The sequence below is a fragment of the Miscanthus floridulus genome, chromosome 3, assembly GCF_019320115.1.
Source record: "Miscanthus floridulus cultivar M001 chromosome 3, ASM1932011v1, whole genome shotgun sequence".
Classification (NCBI taxonomy): Eukaryota; Viridiplantae; Streptophyta; class Magnoliopsida; order Poales; family Poaceae; genus Miscanthus; species Miscanthus floridulus.
Window position 1 is genome coordinate 6,689,854 of NC_089582.1, and position 20,189 is coordinate 6,710,042.

At 44.5% G+C, this 20,189-nt stretch overlaps 1 protein-coding gene and 1 pseudogene across 1 annotated transcript; both read left to right on the forward strand.

Moving 5' to 3' along the window:
• The first annotated feature begins 273 nt into the window (after positions 1-273).
• LOC136543049 (uncharacterized) lies at positions 274-13,177 on the forward strand. Its single transcript, XM_066535619.1, has 7 exons — positions 274-303; positions 1,685-1,693; positions 11,573-11,659; positions 11,753-11,887; positions 12,020-12,119; positions 12,363-12,503; positions 13,044-13,177. Exons 1-7 carry the CDS (start codon positions 274-276, stop codon positions 13,175-13,177), a joined length of 636 nt encoding a protein of 211 aa, XP_066391716.1.
• Positions 13,178-16,687: 3,510 nt separating this feature from the next.
• On the forward strand, positions 16,688-20,103 carry LOC136541295 (putative F-box/FBD/LRR-repeat protein At4g03220; annotated as a pseudogene).
• The last annotated feature ends 86 nt before the right edge of the window (positions 20,104-20,189 follow it).

A 20,189-nucleotide genomic window follows, 5' to 3' on the forward strand; every position in this document is an offset into this window, starting at 1 on the left:
TCTCATCCATGGTCGTACTATGCACTCGAGCATTATAGGTCTGCTGCTTTTTCTTGGGCGGATAAGGACAGAACCTTGAGAAGTGGCTGGGTTGGTCACAATTGTAGCATGGTCCCCTTACTGTACCAGCAGATCCCACAGCTCCCTTGGAACTGCCCTGTACCGCAGTTGCGGCTGCCTTGTTAGACTGTACGACCATCTTGTAAGGCTTCTGGGGTCCCCGGAAATTCTGACCTCTCTGCTGAGGTGGCCTGAACCTAGTGCCAGGTGTAGATGGACGATAGGGAGGATGACCTCCCGCAGGTGCTCTTGCTTGGGACGGACCACCTTCTAGGGCTCTCTTGTGAGTCTTGGTTATGGTGCTGGCGTTGTTGTTCTTTTCCTGCTTCAGGCAATCACTGATGAAGTCATTGAATCTGGCGCGGGTGTTGGTACCCACATGCTTCATCATCTTTGGATTGAGTCCTCTCTTGAAACTGGCGATTCTCTTAGCATCAGTGTCAACCATGTTGGGAGCATAACGACACAAGTTGTTGAAGGCATGTAAATATTGCGTCACAGTCTTGGTGCCCTGATTCAACGCCAAGAACTCTCCCAACTTCATCTCGGTCAGCCCAGATGGAATATAAACTCCACGGAAGGCCTCAACGAACTCTCTCCACGTAATCTGAGCATTTGGAGGGAAGGTTGTGCGATGGTGCTTCCACCACATTCCCGCTGGTCCTTCCAACTGATGTGCAGCATACTCAGTTTTCAATACCTCAGTCATCCTCAGCACACGGAATTTATCTTCCATAGTGTTGATCCATTCTTCAGCATCGAGTGGTTTAGTTGCTTCCTTGAATATTGGTGGCTTGGTGTCCATAAAATCTTTGAAGCTACTATATTGATTCACCCCAATGCCACCACCCTGATTGTTACCGCGCTGAACATTGTTGGCGATAGTACGTAGAAAATCTTCCATGTTCTTCTGGGATTGTTCCGTGTTGCGCTGACTCCCGAGCAACTGTGCGAGGAACACCTCTAGGGTAAATGGGGGAGGAGGTGGCAAATGCGGTTCATGGGTAGGCTCATTGTTGTTGCCGTGGTTTCCACCACCACCACCGGTCCCCGCACCGTTAGCATCGGTCTCAGCGGCCTCATACGTGGTACGGCGAGTATTTGTCATCTGCATATTTCAGCAACAAGTAATGATTGAGTGAAGCTATAATAATTGTGAGTGAAGGAAAAAATATGCCATACTGAATTTACTGGAGAGAATAAATTCATACAATAAAACAGAGGCACAATAATCGCATCCCAATTAAAACAACGTCACTAATTAAATTACTTCAAAAGCAAACATCGCGTCCATACAACCAAATTGCCAGCATACATACACTAGACTTTTATGCGTTCAGATATCGCATTACTAGCCAAGTTCCAATCACATGCCAAGTCTCATAAGTTCGAAGCAAGATACATTAGGTTACATGCCAACAAAAGAAAGGTCATCGCGACAGGACCTAAACACTAGCACAAGGCAACTAGCCTACTCCTCGGGGCCGTCGTCGGGGTCGGAGATATCACCATCGCCCCTAGGTGAAACTATAGGCTCATCCTCATCATCGATGTCCATGCCAGCGGCGTTTGGAGGAGCATATGGGCCAACCCCATTGTAGAGCGCGTGAAACTCCTCGTGCAGGTTGACGTTGTACTCCTCTAGCTCATCGACCCTCTGTAGCAGAAGGTCCCTCTCATCCTAGGCTTTATTCCTCTCCTGAACCAACTGTCCAATCATGTGGTCTGCATTGTTGTTGGCTTGAGTCAACATATACACCCGCCGCATAGCTCTATCACCTCTCTCAACCGCCTGGTTTCGCTGTAAGTTCATATCAGCCAACTGCTCCTGCAAACTAGCTATAGCACGTGCCTGCTTCTTCTTCTGCTTTCTTACCTTGAGCTTATCATGACTACATAAGCCAGTCAAAGTCCAGTAGGTACTCTCAAGACCCTCATACACTCTAATGGCGGCGAACATAGCACTCATAGCATGGTTGTCGCTAGCCTGTCCCTCAGCTGGACCTCTGACCAAGGCACTTCCCTGAGGCTAAACCCAAATAGCATCACGAGGATCATCCCTAGGAAAGGTGCTAGCTAGAGCTGCTGCAAGCTCACTGGGAAATCTGCTCATGATATCCCTAATAACACGGAAAGCTGCTCCCTCTGCACCCTCAATGGGAGTGCGACCCTCAAACTCCAAGTGCCAACCATCCCACTCTGGAGCATCACCAAGAGCAGGAACTGTGATCTCTACCACTGCAAGTCCATCCTCTGCTAACTGACTCTCATTCCAAGAGTACACCGGCTCTTGACCCTCTGGGTACCCCACATCATGGAGCACTCTCCAAAGCAAGGTCGGCATGCCAAACTCGCTCAAGAAGGTGTCTGTGGTGCGGTGCTCCCTCAGGGCCAATGGACGTCGAGGTGCTCTTCCTCCGGTGGACTTACGGGCGGTCTGCTTTGTGTGGGCCATCTGTAGCAAAAGTTCTTTTATTACCTCGTGGAAACATATTTTAGGTGATACAACTTTTATCAAAATGAGATAATCAATTTATAAGGGGAGGAATGCATGACATGAATGAAATGCACAAGTAATATGATGTATGTATGTGCCGTACGTTCTCACAAACTTATGAAATAAATAATTTCTATCGATGAATTCGGTGGCATACAAACGATCTCTCAAATACGTAGCTAATACGTTCTACACGATAACGTTGTTATGTACCTGCAGAAGATTCATTTCAGCCCAATTCCCGATGAATGCACAAAAGCAGTAAATTTTATCTACACACTCTACACGAATCCCTAGATACGTGTACAACGGTAGTAACTACCCGAACCATCATCCTATTGACGGCATCGCCTCAACGGACGGAATACCCACACATGAGATACCTTTGTAAAACATGCGTAGAACATGTAATTACTCCAGCATCATATAAGCATTCACCCTAGATCGGCAGTGTATCCGATCATGCTCTCACAACTCACACTCACCGAGGCGTAGAGGCAAATGATCCATACATTACCACTCAAACAAGTGGCACTCATACAATAGCACGCCGTATGAGCAACGAAAGAGAAATATGATGCAAGAACCCCAAGTCAGTACTTAATTAAGCCACCTAGAGTCCTTAACTGGACATAATGGATATGACCACTGGCACACTTTTTAGTTTGGAAATCACGTTTTTCAAATGCCTTTTTGTTTTAAATACACTTATGAACAGTAACACGCTAAACCATGCTCTGATACCAGCTGTAACAGAACCGATCAATTATACGAAATTAAGTAAGAAAATCATCTGCCAGAGCAGACGATTTAGCAAACCTAAGCCTGTATAACCTGATAGTCCGGGAAATCACGAAGGATTTCAAACCAACTCACATACCAGCCAAGATCGTAAAAAGTTTAGCGGTCATCATCACATATTACATAAAAGTTCGCATCTCAGATACATCAGAGTTTAAACATAGTTATTACAAAACGAGTTCAAATAGAAGTAGCAGAAGCCATTTGTTCAAAACCACACACACTCACACGGAGTTCAAATACAGTGCCAGCTAATGATCATCTCCAACAAAAGCATCAGACGAGACGTAAGGAGTGACCATGCCCATGGTCCTAAGCATCACCCATTACAGGATAAAGGCAGTTGATACAGTAGCCGTAATATATCTGCCCATCTGCAACAAGTGGGAATAAAACCCTGAGTATGAGAAGGTACTCAGCTAGACTTATCCGACATAACCGAAAATAAGTGACACCAAGGATTATGAATGGCTTTATAGTAGGGTAGCTAACTCATTTGCAAAAAGAGGCATTTTAGCATTTCAAGAACCTTTACAAAAGCATTATTGTCAAGTTAATTATTATTAACCTGTCGACTAGATTTGCACCTATACCAGAGCAAACATGTGATTAAGCAAATAATGATAACCCATGATCATCAACAACTTCTATAATGTCATATTTATTATAACTGTCCAAGTGTTCCATTAACATTACTACGATGAAGTAACTCAAGTCAAGTGCTCACTATCCAGGAGCGATGGCGATTTGAATCGATTCCTAACCAGCTGGTGATTTATTTCCTTACACAAACCTCACTCACCCGCTAAAGTGAGGTATCGGTCACCGAGTCAACTATCCAGGAGTCTCGAGTTTGCCAGGAACCACATGTACCCGGGGGCTGACCGACTGCTCTTTGGTCTTATCATCGCGCCCCCGTGTCCTACCACACCTGCTCCGGCATAGTGCGCTGCGGGCAATCTACTCGGCCCGAATAATCTCCCAGCTTCACGTGGTCGAAAGGTACTTTATTCGGCCAGCTAAATGTAAGGCATGCGTTCAACATGACTCGAGGCCCAACAACGGTCGGTCCTTAATCGACACAGACGAAAAGCACTACAGTCCAAAACTCTATAAGTCTCCATTCGATCTCAACTTCATTTAACACTTAGTTATACCATGACTACATAGTTATCCAAGCAGATCTAGGTAACCACCTATAGCTCGCAGGTGACAGGAAATCACCCGACTTCTACTGGTCTAAGCCAGCTAAGCATTGACTCAACTATGGATACCTGGGTAACAAGGATATAGTATAACAAAGGTAGACAAGGTATAATGCAGCAACGGTTGCAAACAACTCCTGAACGTAATGCGTCAATTAAAGTAAAGCATTTAATTAATAATTGCAAACCGGGGAGAAAAATGCTCCGGGGCTTGCCTCTCTCAAAGGAGCTCGGGCGGTGATCGAGGCACTCCAGAAGTTCCTCAACGTCCTCCTCGTCTGCTTCGGTCACTTCCTGCGGCTGCACCTCGAGCTGCTCCTCGGGCTCCTCGGGTATGACGACTGGGTTCTCGGTTTGCGATCCTGTATGATGCATTTGCGTAAGTGCTTATGCAAAAGGTGCATCGGATGAAATGAGCACAATGGATATGCTTGAATGCAAGGGAGTCAACATCATCCAAGAACATGTACTACAATCATATGTCATCTACTGCATTCTCTTCTACTACTAATATGCTAAGTCAACACATCTCATTAAATGCTTCAAAGATACACCAAGGCTTCACTAATTCCTTAATCATGCATAAAGCAACACTTGATTAAACCCTAATTAATAATAGGTTTGAATAGCAACATCTATTTTTATAGATTATAAAAATCTTAGAAAATTACCATAGCACAGTACAACCCTAAGTAGTCTACCACCAGATTTTTATGGCATTTGGATAAGTGGAATAGCCTACACAAAAATGACAAGCTTGGACCTAATTATGTGCATGAAAATACTTTGTATTATGAAAAGTGTCAAACAATAGATTTAGTATTTTTTCTAGGTTCTAAACAGTAAATAATCACTGTACAAAAATTATCACATGCATGTTTTATACAAATTTTGCTCTCTAGCAAAAATAACAAAAATCAGCCATTAAAGGCACTTGAACTACATCTCACAATTTTTCTACAGCATATGCATGGCATATATTTTTACTAGGAAGTACATTACACAAGAAGAATAACACACTTGGAAGCATATTTTTCTGAAACATATAGGTTTTACTACACATTTTACAAGATATCAGCAATATCAAGGATTAAATAAAGCTCTACATTAAAGTATCTCAAAACTGACATGCAATATTTTTATCCAGTATATCTGGTGACAAGAAACACCACAAAATTTGTTTCATTCGGTTTGGACCAAAAATGACCAAGATATGGTTTTTTTCCAAGCTTTAAACCAAATCTGAAAAATCATTTCGAAAACAAAATCGAACCCTAACTGGCTACGCGTACCCAGCGCTGTACACAGATCTGAAACAAAACGCTAGGCGCACCCGGTGCTGTGCACCCAGACCTATTCGCACCGTCAGCACTGACAGGTGGGACCCAGCGGTCAGCCGGCCCCACGCGTCAGCGAGACAGAACAGAGGAGGCGGCTCGCGACGGTGCAGCAACGGTGAAGCTCGCCGACGGCGGCTTCTCCGGCGATGGCGGCGATACTACAAGCATGGCTACTACATCCCGAACACATTGAGCTAACTAATTGGGCTTATGACCGAAGCTAGCGACCACGACGGCGGCCATGGCGTAGTGGCGGTGCGGGGCGATAGTGAGACGGCGGAGGCAACCGTGATGACCCAATCTAGGGCTCGGCCATGCTTCCACGAGCTACTGCGAACCTATTGCGCACTCTATCAAGAAATGTGGTGGTCTGAGGTGACCGGGCCACGGCGGCGAAAGATCGGCGAGGTCCGCACGGGGCACGACGGCTCATCGGGCTACTTTAGCGAGCAAAAGCCAGTGACATGAGGCGGTGGGTCACGGAGGAGCGGCTATGATGGCGAACTATCAACGTGGGCGAGCTGGTGCGGGCAATGCCAATGGCGACACGGCGGTGGTCTGCAGTGGCTGCTACGTTGCTGCGAAGGCGAAGGGAGGAGGAGGGAACCAAATGAGGCACTGGGATGGGGCGGGCGCGTGGGGGTTCAAGTCGTGGCCAGCAGTGCCAGGACGGCCGCGGCGCGTGGCCGCACGGTCAGGAGTCCGGCGACGGGTGGCGCCACGCGGCGGTAAGCTTCTGCCGGCGTCAGGACGCAGGCGCGCGAGTGCGGGCGAGCGGGAGGTGCGGCGTGGGCCTGGGCCGACAAAGCGGCTGCTGGGCCAGGGCGAAGCGCGCGGCGCTGCGGGCCGAGTCCGCGAGCGGGCCAGAAGGGAGGCGGCGGCCTGTTAAGCGAAAATGAAATAATTTTATTTTTATTTCTCAAATAAACAGAACTCAAATTCCATTTTGAGCCATTTAAAAGCATTTTCACAAATTGGTGTAAAAATGAAATTTGTTCCATTTTTCAATATCTACAACTTTGCTTTTATGACCAAAGTCAAATTCCAAATAGATTTTGAATTACAGAATTAAAATCAATATTAATTCAAAACCCAATTTTTGAAGAATTGTTTTTAAAAGCATAATTTGGCAAAATTTTGAATATAAACTTTGCTCCAAAATGCATTCTAATTACTTCTAAGTGGTCTAAGTGATCAACCAAGGTACACACATGGCAAAACAAACATAGCATCCAATCTATTAAAACAAGACTATACACATACATGTTTCATTAATATATTTCAATTCTATATTTCATGTCATGCTTATGAATGCATAATAATGATTATGATCATGATTTGCAAAATGTTAATGCATGCTTAACACCGAGGTGTTACACTTTCTCCCCCTGAACCCTGCAACATTGTGGAGGCTAGAGGCTGGCAGAGACTTTGTGAACAGATCTGCTAGATTTTCATAGGACTTAGTTTGTAGGATATTTATTTCCCTGCTCTTTTGGAGCTCGTGGGGATAAAATGACTTTGGAGCAATGTGTTCTATGAGATTGATCTCCACATAGTCCATATGCATTTGTGCAACACCAGTAGTGTTATCTTCATAGATAACGGTGGGGGAGATATTAAAGCTTAGGCCACATGACTTCTGGATGTGGCCAATCATCCATTGAGCTAAACACATTTTCGTGTGGCTTCATATAGGGCAATTATCCCTGAATGGTTGGTTGACGTGGCAACCAAGGTCTATTTCATAGACCACCATGAAAAAGGCTGCACCACCACAGAGAAACACAAAACTAGTCTAGGATCTAGCACTATGCGGGTCAGACATATAGCTAGTATCCACATACCCTACCATGGTTGGGACTTGGTTCTTCGGGAACCATAGACCATGGTTGGTCCATTAGTGCTCCAATGATGCTTAAGTAGGGAACTTCAGGTTCCAATACTTCCTCATCATCACCCTTGAGTCTAAATGGGTCCTTATCCACTTCCAGGGTTGGACCATATTGGGGGTTCTCAGAGGGTGGTATTTGCCCATATTAAATTTCAAGTACCCTCTTTGTAGACCGGTGCACAAACACTCCTTTAGGGAGGTGCTCGAGCTGTAGGCCTAAGCAGAACTTGGTTTTTACCCAAGTCCTTCATCTTGAGTTCTTTCTTGAGTGAAGCCATTGCTTCCTCAATGTTCTCTATGGAGCCAATGATATTTAAACCATTGGCATGGACTGAGATGATGCAGGAACCCTTCAGGGATTTCCTGATAAATGCACAGGGACAGTCATCATTGTTTGTGTAATCCCTCTTTAGGAGGAAATTACTCAAACGGTTGAACTATATCCTTCTGGATTGTTTCAACCGATACAACGACCGCTTCAAGCGGATGCTATGTATGTTGCGGTTTTGATTCGGTCCAGGGATCTAAAGTCCTTCAGGGACTCTCATGTGGATATCCGAATCAAGTGACCAATATAAGTATGCGGTCATGACATTTACCAACTGCATTTTTATATTCAAGTTAGCTGCCATAGATATTAAGTATTGGAACGTTTATGCCACTCATAAATGGAGAGTAAGTTTCATTGTAACCGATGCCGGGTCTCTGCGGGAACCCTTGTGCCACAAGCCTCGCTTTGTGCCATGTTTATTCCTCTTCAGGAGGAAGACCCTTTTGCATCCTTCAGGGATGACTTCTGGAGGTGTTGGGACGTCAGGCCCAAAAACCACCTTTTCATAAAGCGAGCGCAACTCTGCCTCAATCTTGGCTTTTCATTTGTCCCAATCTGAGTGCTTCTAGCACTCTGCCATGGACTTTGGTCCTAGATCTGGAACCATTGAGCCAGCAAGTTTTGAGACAAAGAATATGTCGACAATCAGTTGGCTTTCTGTTATACAACTATCCAAACTCAATATAGTTAGTGGCGATCTCATTATGCATATCCTCTAGCTCATCGTGATTTCCCATAATGACCGAGCTAGGGCATTCCGATCTTCCCATGCGATACTATACGCGCGACGCAATGGAATTTCCATCTTCAGGATGGGGTCCTTCATGGACAATCTCAACTTCAGGATGAGTTGCCACTTCACGGGTTTTGTCTCCGGGATGGTGTTCTCAACTGCAGGTTGGGCTTCTTCAACTAAATCCTTAAGTGATGCTAGTGGTTCGGGCCCTTGTCTACGCGGACGTCTCCGCGAAACCTTGTCCCGAGCACCCGAAGGTCTCCCCCTCTACCTAGGATCGGAAGAGACAATAGAGTTGGTAACCTTCTAGGTTACCTATACTCTCTCCGGCGCATTTACTGCAGGTAAATGCGACCTTGTCACTCTTTTATGATCAATGAATGCATTTGGCAGCTCATTTGCAAGACTTTGCAAATGTATAATCCTCTGAACTTCCGTTTTAGGTTTACTAGTGCGTGGGGTCTAAGGAATGCATCCCAGTTGCATTCCATGCAATTTTCCGGCATTCTTCTGGATGCCTATCTCCCCCTAATGTTGGGAAATGCAATCATGGTACCAAGCCATATGAAGATCCCAGTCATAGGTTCTGAATATGAGGTCTCATAACCAACATATATCCCCAACTTCCGGTGGGGTCCCATTGATGTACGCTGCATATACCGCACAACTAAATATATGCAGATGGGAAATATTTGGTTCTTTCCCACGCACTGGCCGTAAAGGGGGATGCGCAGTTGGCCTGAGTTGGATTAGTGCTGCAGCATGTAGCACTGCATGACCCCAAATGCTGGTTGGTGGCCTACAATTTTGCAGCAATAGCCGTGCAATCCACTTGATCCTTTTGATCAAGGAATCAACTAGGCCATTTTTGTGTGACTCATCCCTAATCTTTAGGAGGGATGGCCTAGTGACTAGCTTCCCCTTTGCACATGTGGTGCAAATAAAAATCTTCAGGATTAGAGAAGTCTCTATGGCCAGCAAAATTGTTGATGATTTTTCTCATCATACCCAACTCAGGATGACCTAATCGGTCATGCCATATTTTTCTGAATATGGCTTTCATAGCAACATATTCCTCAGCGGGTTTTGTGTAGTACAAACCCGATGGCAATGAAGGGAGTATTTCCAACACATATTTTTTAGTACCCATGGGGAGAACCAGTGTGGCACTTCTGGTGCCCATAGTATGAGCATTGCTTCTGGCAGTGGCAAATATTTCCATTTTTCTTAGTCAATGTTTGGAAATATCTGGTTTCCCCTTAATATTGTATTGGTGGTGCCACTGTCTATAAGACAGATCTCCGCTTCAACCATTTGAACTCCCACGAGGTATGAGAATTTGGGGATTTAACATATACTCTAAAAAAAGGAGAAACCAACATTCATACCTTCAGGGCAATAAATACTCTTCAAGAGCATGCCTGGCCATTCAGCATGTTACTAATGCTCTTCAGGAGCATGCATGGCCAAACTCTACTGGACATTGCATTATGACTAACATGATATCTTAGGGATATTGCAGGTCCCTAAATATATCAAAGTAGTCCATAAGAAGGTCGTCCTCACTTTCATCCATTTGGATATCTTCACCATTTCCCTTTGCGTCGACAAACATTGCGCCGCGTTTCAAAGCTTCAAGCTTAGTGGTGAAGTGGGACTTATGTTGACTCTCCTCGTCCTTGCTTCTGGAAGGACTTTGACAGAGCTCAACTAGGTGTTTCGGGGCACGACAATTGCAGGACCAATGCCCCGTGCCTCCACATCTGCAACAGTGATCCTGCTGCTAAGAGGTTTCACCCGTGAACTTTTTGGGTTCACCTTTACCCCTGGGCTTTCTCTTTCGCGATGTCCGACATGTCTGCATCATTAATATGCGGGATTAATGAATATCGGTTGTGCGTAATCTTCAGGATTACAACTGTGTATAATCTTCAGGATCACACATTCATATAGTCTTCAGGACTATATTTTCCCCAAATATCTCATGCATATAATCTTCAGGATCATATGTTATTCATATTAAGAAAATATAAACTTGCAATAAAATAAATCTGCAGGATTAAATAAATGCAAGAAAGTAAATTGCAGTAATTAAATAAAAGTAATACGCAATAACATGAAAATGATATAGTGGACTTCGGGCCACCATTATTTATACGAGCTTTGGGCCGTATAACGTAGTGGACTTTAGGCCATAATTATTTATATATACGACTTCTGGTCGGTGTGACAGTCTGTATGTGACTTTTGGTCGCAAATACGCAGACCACTAGTTGGGTAGCTATAGCCACACCCCCATCCAGCATGCAAGCTGTTTCTTTAGTACGCAACAGTGGCTGGGCGGGCGCACCGATGCTCTCTGCCAGCGGCGGCCGGCCAGGGCTCGGCGGAGCCTGCGCCCGCGCTTGCCAGAGGCTTCCGCGGGCCCGCGTCTCTTTGCCGGCAGCGCGCTACGCCTGCCGGTTCTCCAGCAGATGACCCTTGTGAATGTCAACATCTCAGACAGCTCTCTGCATGCCTTACTCGCCGGCTGCCCTATCCTAGAAAGCTTGCTAATTGATAACTTGGTCCGCCCTCGACTGAAAATCGTATCCCCTAGCCTCAGAAGCATCGGTGTGCAATTTTTTTGGACAGGTTACAGGGCAGCCATAGTCATCGCGGATGCCCCATGTCTAGAAAAACTGGTATATATACTATGGAGGAATCAGGCGGTAATTTCTGCGCCAAGATTGGTTATTTTGGGAGACCTGTTTCCCAATTATGCTGGATTTCAGTGTGATACAACCTTTTTCCAGGTACAGGCACCACTCTCACTTTCACCAGCCTTCACGAGGGATCCAAGTCCCTTCAGTTGACCATGTTTTAATTGTATGCTTAATATAACTCAGGGATCAACTATTGTTAGCATGACGGCGGTGTTACCTAGTGTGAAGGTTTTATCTTTATCTGGTGTGAAAATTTGTTTGGATGCGGCTATTAATTTAGTGAAGCGCTTTCCCCACTTGGAGAGGTTGTACATCAAGGTGACTCACTGTAGCAAAGTGTGCACGCATCTGCATTTTTGGTCAATTTGTATTATACATATCGATGATGATTGTTCTAATGCTAGGTTGACGACCATTGACATCATTTCTATGTTCACTTTGCTTTTACAGGCAGAATCAGTTTGGTTGAAAGATATGTCGTATCTTAAATATCAAAAACTTATTCGCACCCTTGACCTCCGTGTGAGGAAAATTGTGTTGGTAAACTATGGCTTTGTTTAGTTCCAAAAAGTTTTTCCAAAAAGTGCTACAGTAGCCATCACATCGAATCTTGCGATACTTGTATGGAGCATTAAATGTAGACGAAAAAAAACTAATTGCACAGTTTAGTTGGAAATCGCGAGACGAACGTTTTGAGCCTAATTAGTCCATGATTGAATACTAATTGCTAAATAAAAACGAAAGTACTACAGTAGCCAAATTCCCAAATTTCATCCAACTAAACACAACACAGCCTATGAAGGAAACAAGCCGCACATTAACTTTGTCAGCCTTTTTGTATCAAATGCCAGAGTGTTGGAGTCACTGAGGCTTGAGTTAGCAGTCCCGGATGTTAGCGACGTGTGGATTGCAAGACAGCATAAGCGGCTCCATATTGAAAAGCAAGGTTTTAAATCTCGATCTCCGGCTATAGCTGCCGCTATAGCCGGAGATAGCTGCTAAGAAGACAAGCCGCTAGGATAATTCACTTTTGTCGCTATGAGTTAGCTGCCGCTAATAGTTGTATTTAGCCCGCTATAGCCGCTAATAAGCCTCCTTTTGTGGCCGCTAAGTGCTTTGCTGGGCAAAAGTCAAGCAGACTCATCCAATTGTCAGCGGATGACCCATAGTTCTGAGCGCTTTGAGCTTGGCACCCACCGTGCTGATTGATCTGATAATGTTTCGTCATTGCATTTGTGCTTGAACTGATGATGAGCATTGTATATGTTATGCCAAATGTCTTGTGATTGTCCTGGAGCTCTGTTCTTGTGAACTGATGAGCAATGACTGATGAATATGTGAAATGATCAATGATTTTTGTCTCTTTTTTTCAAAACCGCTAAACAAATTAGCTGGAGCTATAGCCCGCTATTGCTGCTCGTAGCTTTTGCTGACTTCAATCGCTAAGAGGCTTAGCCGGAGATTTAAAACCTTGTTGAAAAGAGGGCTTTGAGGGGTGCACAGATCGCTTTTGTATCCCCTAACACGATGATTGGTCCACCTGATGACCTTCTAGCTGCTGAGAAAGTACATGATCTGTCAACCGACCCTTTTCAAAGGTTTCATTAGTATGTCTAATGGCATTTGGTTTTTAAGCTGGATGAATATTCAGTGACATTTATCTTGCAGTGTGCTGATATATATTTCTCCTTTGCTTATACACTGGTTTGTGAACTGATGATTTGGTGCTATATTTTTTTTAACACAGAGAACTGATGATTTGGTGATATATATTTTCTCCTTTGCTCTTGAATTGTCAATTGTTATTTTCCAACCTAGTTGTCATTGTGATTATTGCTGTTTGTATATATAACCCATCAAATAATATATTGTGGTTCCCTCACAAAAATAAAACATCTTTGGTAAACCATAAGACCCACGCTGATATTATGTCAAACCCAGTCTTGTTCCATGCATAACGCTGACCAAGTTAACCACTATCAAACTTTGTGAATTTCTATAAATAAATATTTGATTTGCTATATGTATATATTTATTATTAATAAAAGTCATCCTGCTTATTTCTACATTCTCCTTTGACTCTATCTCTCACTAACTCATACTTAACCTCATTTGTAAATGGAGTGTATTGGTCTTGTACACCCGAAGACTTAGGTACCAGGCAGTTTTTTTTTAGTTTTCTTCTTATACTAATCAGTGCTTAAAATCTATCATCATCTTATGTTTTCAATTCATTCATGTTTTACTTTTGAGTTTTGCATGAGCCATGTCGTTCCACGGCTCGGAACGCGCTGACCAATGTCATGTCCTTACCACAGTGCTCGTGCTAGCTACCATGCTCGTAGAAGGTCACCGTTGGCGGTGGCCATCATCCACAGATGAAACTCACAAAATTGAACCGTTCAAATCCAAATTTAGATATCATAAAATTCGTATGCAATTTGGATAGCACACTTTTATTATTTACATTCATACTTAAAAATGGATACAATACAAACTAGATCGTTTAAATCCAAAAACAGAGATGCCAGTGCCTGGAGGTCCGAATGGACTCGCGCGCGTGCTAGCCCGTTTCCTGGCACCCCGTTTCCCGTGCCTGCTCGTTTCGCGTGTCCATGTGGAGCCCGTGTCGCTCGACCGCACATGAGGAGCGTCCGCTCGCTCGACGACGCCCTAGCAGCTGCAGCAAGCGGCTGCGCCAAGTGGGTCCCATTTAACATGTGCAACATCCGATCTACTTTTGCAACATTCAGATGAAACACTTGCAACATACGTCTGAAACACTTGCAACATACGTCTAATACACTTGCAAAACACCAGAAAAAACTTGAAAACACATGTTTATCCATTACAAACATTGTAACATCCAAATGAAAAGCACTTGCAATATACGTATGAAAACACTTGAAACACATGCATATATATACAACATCCAGATCTACATTTGCAACACCCAGATGAAACACTTACTATATACATCTGAAATAGATAAAAACATTTGGAACATACACTTAAAATATACGTGTATAGCCCTTGCAACATTTGCAACATCCTGATCTACTTTTGCAACATCGATATAAAACATTTGCAACATACCTCTGGAACATCTAAAATATCTGGAACATATGCTTGCAACATGCACTTTTAGCGTAATGTCACCTTGCTGCCTGGACGAATGGAGGCTCGTCGTTGTGGAGCTCGACAGTGACGCAGAGTTCGGCGGCCGCGCATGAAACTCGTGACGACGCGCAGAGGTCGGTGGTGGCCTGGCGGTCCACGACGACGCATGGAGCTTGTGGTGGCGCAGAGGTCAGCGGCGCCCCAGCACCTCATCTTGGAGTTTGACGACACTGAGTTTTGCATGAGTCATGTCGTTCACGGCTCGGAATGCGCTGAGCAATGTCATGTTCCGTACCACAGTGCTCGTGCTACCATGCTTGTAGAAGATCACCGTTAGCGATGGCCATCATCCACAGATGAAACTCACAAAATCGAACTGTTCAAATCCAAATTTAGATATCATAAAATTCATATCCGATTTGGATAGCACACTTTTCTTATTTACAGTTATACTTAAAATGGATACAAATACAAACTAGATCTTTTTAATCCAAAAACAGAGATGCTAGCGCCCGGACGTCCGAACGGACGCCCGCACGTGCTAGCATGCTTCCCCGCATCCCGTTTCCCGTGCCCGTTCGTTTCGCCTGCCCACACAGGGCCCTCGTCGCTCGGATGTCTCCCGCGCCGCCGGATTGCACGTGAGGACCGTCTGCCCGCTCAGCAGCGCCCCAGCAGCTGCAGCAGGCGGCTACGGCAAGTGGGTCCCATTCAACATGTGCAACATCCGATCTACTTTTACAACATTTAGATGAAACACTTGAAACATACGTATGAAAACAACTGAAACACTTGCAACATATGTCTGAAACACTTGCAAAACACTAGAAAAAACTTTAAAAAACACATGTATTTATTACAAACATTGCAACATCCAGATGAAAATACTTGCAACATACGTACGAAAAACACTTGTAACACTACATCCAGATCTACTTTTGCAACATCCAGATGAAACACTTACAACATACATCTGAAACAGATAAAACATTTGGAACATATACTTGAAACATACGTGTATAACCATTGCAACATTTGCTACATCCCGATCTACTTTTGCAACATCGATATAAAACATCTGCAACATACCTCTGAAACATCTGGAACATATGCTTACAACATGCGCTTTTAGCGCAATGTCACCTTGCTACCTAGACGAATGGAGGCTTGTTGTTGCGGAGCTCGATGGCAATGCAGAGGTCGGCGGCGACGCGTGGACCTCACGGAGGTCAGCGGCGGTGCAAGGAGCTCGTGGCGGCGCGGAGGTCGGCGACGACGCATGGATCTCGTGGTGGCGCGAAGGTCCGGCGCGGGCATCTCGTCGGCGGATGGAGCACATCTGTGGTAGGAGGCGCGACTCCGGGCGGGGGCTTGTGGCGGCGCGGAGGTTGGTGGGGGCTCGTGACGGCACAGAGGTCAACGACGGCACGGAGGTCCGGTGCGAGCATCTCGCCGGCGGATGGAGCGCAGCCGCGGCAGGAGGCGGCGACTTTGGGCGGGGGGCGCGATGGGTGGAGTGGGCTAGGGCATGCGACGCGCAGCGTGGGCGGGGCGGGGCGGTCCGGTCCGTCCGTCCGTCCGGTTACCCTACAGGGAGCATTTTCGATCCAAATATGATATCACTAAATTCATTGATAATTTTCTTTTCCCATTTGAATAACTTAAATTTTTTTCCTTAATAATAAATGCCAAAAATTATATTTTACAAAACATTACTACAATATTACTTTAATACTATTATTATAAAAACAGTAAGCAGATTTTCATAAAACATCATGCTTTATGAATAAAATAATATTATTTATGATTTTACTTACTTTATAATTTTAAATTATATTAATATATTTTTACGGTCATGCTATGAAGAAACAAGTATAAATTAGCTTTTTTTGCCAAATATCTATTCATACTTTAATCAAATAATAATACTTAAATTTTTAAACAAATAATAATATTAACTTCCTAAACTTCTTTGGTCGTTAATGCTACCTTCGGACAAGCAAGTCAATGCACTGTCGAAGACGTTGTACTGTGTAATTAAAAAAAAACGTCGCTTTATTTAGTACGAAAAAAACAAATCTGCAACAGTCCAATCTCCAAATTCCACCGTGAAATGCTAGCGTCAATCGGCAAATCCCCCATTCCGTCCCTAGTCTCCAGTCCCCACTCTGCACTCCTCGATGGAGCCGGCTGGCGGCGGCGGCGGCGAGAGCGCCGCCAAGCGCGCGAGGCTCTCCTCCGACGACTTCGGCGCCGGCGCCGCCGCCGCCGCAGGCGAGGACCGGCTCAGCGCGCTCCCCAACGACGTCCTCGTCCTCATCCTCGTCAAGCTCCCCACCCGCGCCGCCGCCCGGACCAGCGTCCTTTCCCGCTCCTGGCACCGCGTCTGGGCCCTCCTCCCGGCACTCCACTTCCCTGAGGGCCCTGAGCCCCACCGGTTGCGCGACGTCCTCGACGCCCATGAGGTGCCCGTCCGCGACCTCTTCGTCGGGGACGACGGCGCCACCCCTGGATCTCTAGCTGTCTGGCTCCCTGCCGCCGCGCGCCGCGTCTCCGGTAACCTAACCCTTCTCAGCTGTGTTCCAAGTGAAAGATGGAGAGGAGGAGGAGGCCGCGCAAAGAGGCGCTTTTGAGTTCCCCTGCTTTGAGAAGGCCACCTCCATCGGGCTCCACTTGTCTTTTCATGGCCTCGCCGTGCCTCCCACCGGTGTCTTCACCCGGCTCACCGGGCTCTACCTGAGTCACGTCTGGTTCCACGGCCCGGGGGAGCTACGGCGACGCTGTGTCCTGGCCACGATGCCCATGCTTGCGGAGGCTCACTGTTGACAACTTCCGTGGCCTAGGCGAGCTCTCTATACATTCGGGGTCTCTGCTGGAGATGGAGCTCAAGAACCTGTGCGGCTTGTCTCAGCTCACCGTTGCTGACGCCGGCTCTCAAGGAGTTAATTGTGGAATTCTGTTTTCTCAAGAAGCAACCGGTCGCCAACATCTCAGCCCCTCAGCTGGTGAATCTTGAGTGGAATGATGAATATGATCCGAGCTCTGTCCCTTGGCAAGATGGAACATCTCCGATGCCTGGGCACCATCTTTTATATTGTTTATGGAATTCCTATTGTTTATGGACACGATGGCTTCTTCATACACAATCACTCTTGTTTAAGTCTCTTGCAGTGCTTTGAGGACATCAAAACTCTTTCCCTGCCGCTGATGTATCTACGGGTGAGTTCTCACTTCTATTATCTGGAATAATTCGTAGTACCATGCTAGTGTATCCATCCAAGGTTCTATGTGATTTTGCTGACTAAGTATGGTCCCTAGGCTACCACAGAATTAAAGTTTGGTCAATGCCCCTTTTTTATAAAAAAAAACGTACAATATACTAACTCCTAAAGCTTGAGTAGACATATAAAGCAAGAAATAAAGAACTTCAGGCATATTACATATGAGTCTTTGTTTAGGATACAAAATGTTGACTTGTACATTGAAACAGATGGCCAAATTAAAGAGTCATATTGTCTAGATGATGATGGTATCAGCAAACCACCGTAGGAAAGAGTCATATCATGTTTTGGTTTGCTCAGGTCCCTCCAACATTGCTGAGCACACTCATTCATCACTGTTGTTGAATATATCTTGAAGAAACATGAGATCCAAAGTATTTTATAGAAAACATGTAGTAGTCTTTTAAGGTGCTCACAATGGCCAGGCTTTGTAAAAGAAACCCATCATGAATTTGTTAGCTTATAGCAACCATTTCGTGCATGCTCGCAACAATGGCCAGCTAGCAACAATCACTTTAACAGCTTTAAGTTTCATTCTCTTAACTGTCACATGTGACCCCCTTGGTTTTACTTCCTACGGACACACAGGATTTAGAGAACTATCAATACTTGATGGAAGACATGATAGTGCTCCCTGACATTACCGTTTTGTGCTTGATGGTAATCTCAAATGGACATGCCTTTGGGGCCAGCGTATTCCATGTTCTCAGATTGTGCACTGGTATAAGAAGGTTGACTACTGCAATTACCTACTACTAGTAGTGGCTCAGAGGTAAAGCTATTCTTTGTTTACCTACTCCCTCCAGAGACAAAGGTAGCATTTTTGTCCCTAAAAGGCATCTTTGACAATTAATTGACTATTAAAGTATATGTTGAAAGCCAAATTAAATCAAAGTATTATGAAACTATTTTTCAAGGTACATTGATGCATGCTGTTTTTTTATTAAAAAGGCATGCGTTTCTATTTAGTCAGACATGGTCCCTGAAAGGATAAAACACAACTTGTTTTCTTACTGGAGGTATTTAAGTTGCCAGGGAAGTAGTGGGAAGAAACTTGCATTTGCATTTTTTTTTGGCATGCCAAAGCTTATGTGTGGTAGATATATGGTATATTTGATATCCTAATCATGGCACTTTACTCTAGAGATTTAACTGAACGGTAATACTATTTGGGCTGTAAATAGTTGCTCTCTTACGGCAGTGGTGAGTCGTTGGATGGTCACTAAGGCAGATCAACCTTGGTAATATACATAAGAGTTAGGAAATAACATTGCAGTGGACAGAAAGCTGAAGGAGTCAGTGGTCTGGGTGTATTTTTAAAAAGAAGAAAAAAGGTTCTGTAGTCCATTAAGAACCTATGCACTAAGATTGATTCAAAATCTCCTTAAATTTGGACGATTAATAGCATGTTAGTGTTACCTTGAATTTTATTTGATTTTATAACAGAAATTATGCTCTTGTGGGCTATCTTCTCTCCTAATACCAAATTATATTTCTGCAACTAGTGTCTAGGCTAAGCTGTTGTAGCTTGATGCCAATGCATTGGCACACCTCAAAAGTGTTCAGGAATCAGACAATTTACTATCTCTCCTTTTTGTCATTCAACCATCAATTAATTTTATTAAGTTGATACTTGTGTCAGGTCCAAACTGTGTGCTCATCAGATTGCATATGTGATCAGCCAGCAGGCTGGGAAACTGAGGAACTCTTGTTGAATCATCTTGAAGAAGTCGAAATCACTGGACTGAGAGGATCTGAACATGAATTTGCTTTTGTGAAACGACTTTTCAATTGGGGGACAAAGCTTAAAGAGATCACAGTAACTTTCTATCATTCAACCTCTGAAATCAAGGCCAAGGAGTTGTACCAAATATTTCAGAGTTTCTCTAGGCCCCGAAGTATGCTCGAAACTTTACCTGTATCGGAGCTTTAGTAAGGTGTTATATGCACCTGAGGACTAGCACACCAGGTTGTCACTTTAGAAATTAGGCACTTTTTTATGGTTTCTGTTTTTCTTGTTGTGAACCGTGCTGTATGAGAGCATCAAAATGCTAGCAGATTAGAAAAATGTTGAGAACCAGTATATTTTATATTTTCTATGAAAGCTTGCGAGCTGGAAGTGTAAAAGATCCCAATGTAAGCACGCTTAAAGTTCAGCGATTCTATGACTGCTTGCTGCAACTGTCATTTTACCTCCGTAACAATCTCATGGTATTTAG

Bases quoted from the DNA above. Each gene is read 5' to 3' on its own strand.
- LOC136543049 (XM_066535619.1), top strand. From the start codon at position 274: ATGGACGATAGGGAGGATGACCTCCCGCAG. The intron at 11,888-12,019 runs GTGACTCACTGT...TTGCTTTTACAG, and splicing joins TGGAGAGGTTGTACATCAAG to GCAGAATCAGTTTGGTTGAA. The intron at 12,120-12,362 runs GCTTTGTTTAGT...AACACAACACAG, and splicing joins AATTGTGTTGGTAAACTATG to CCTATGAAGGAAACAAGCCG.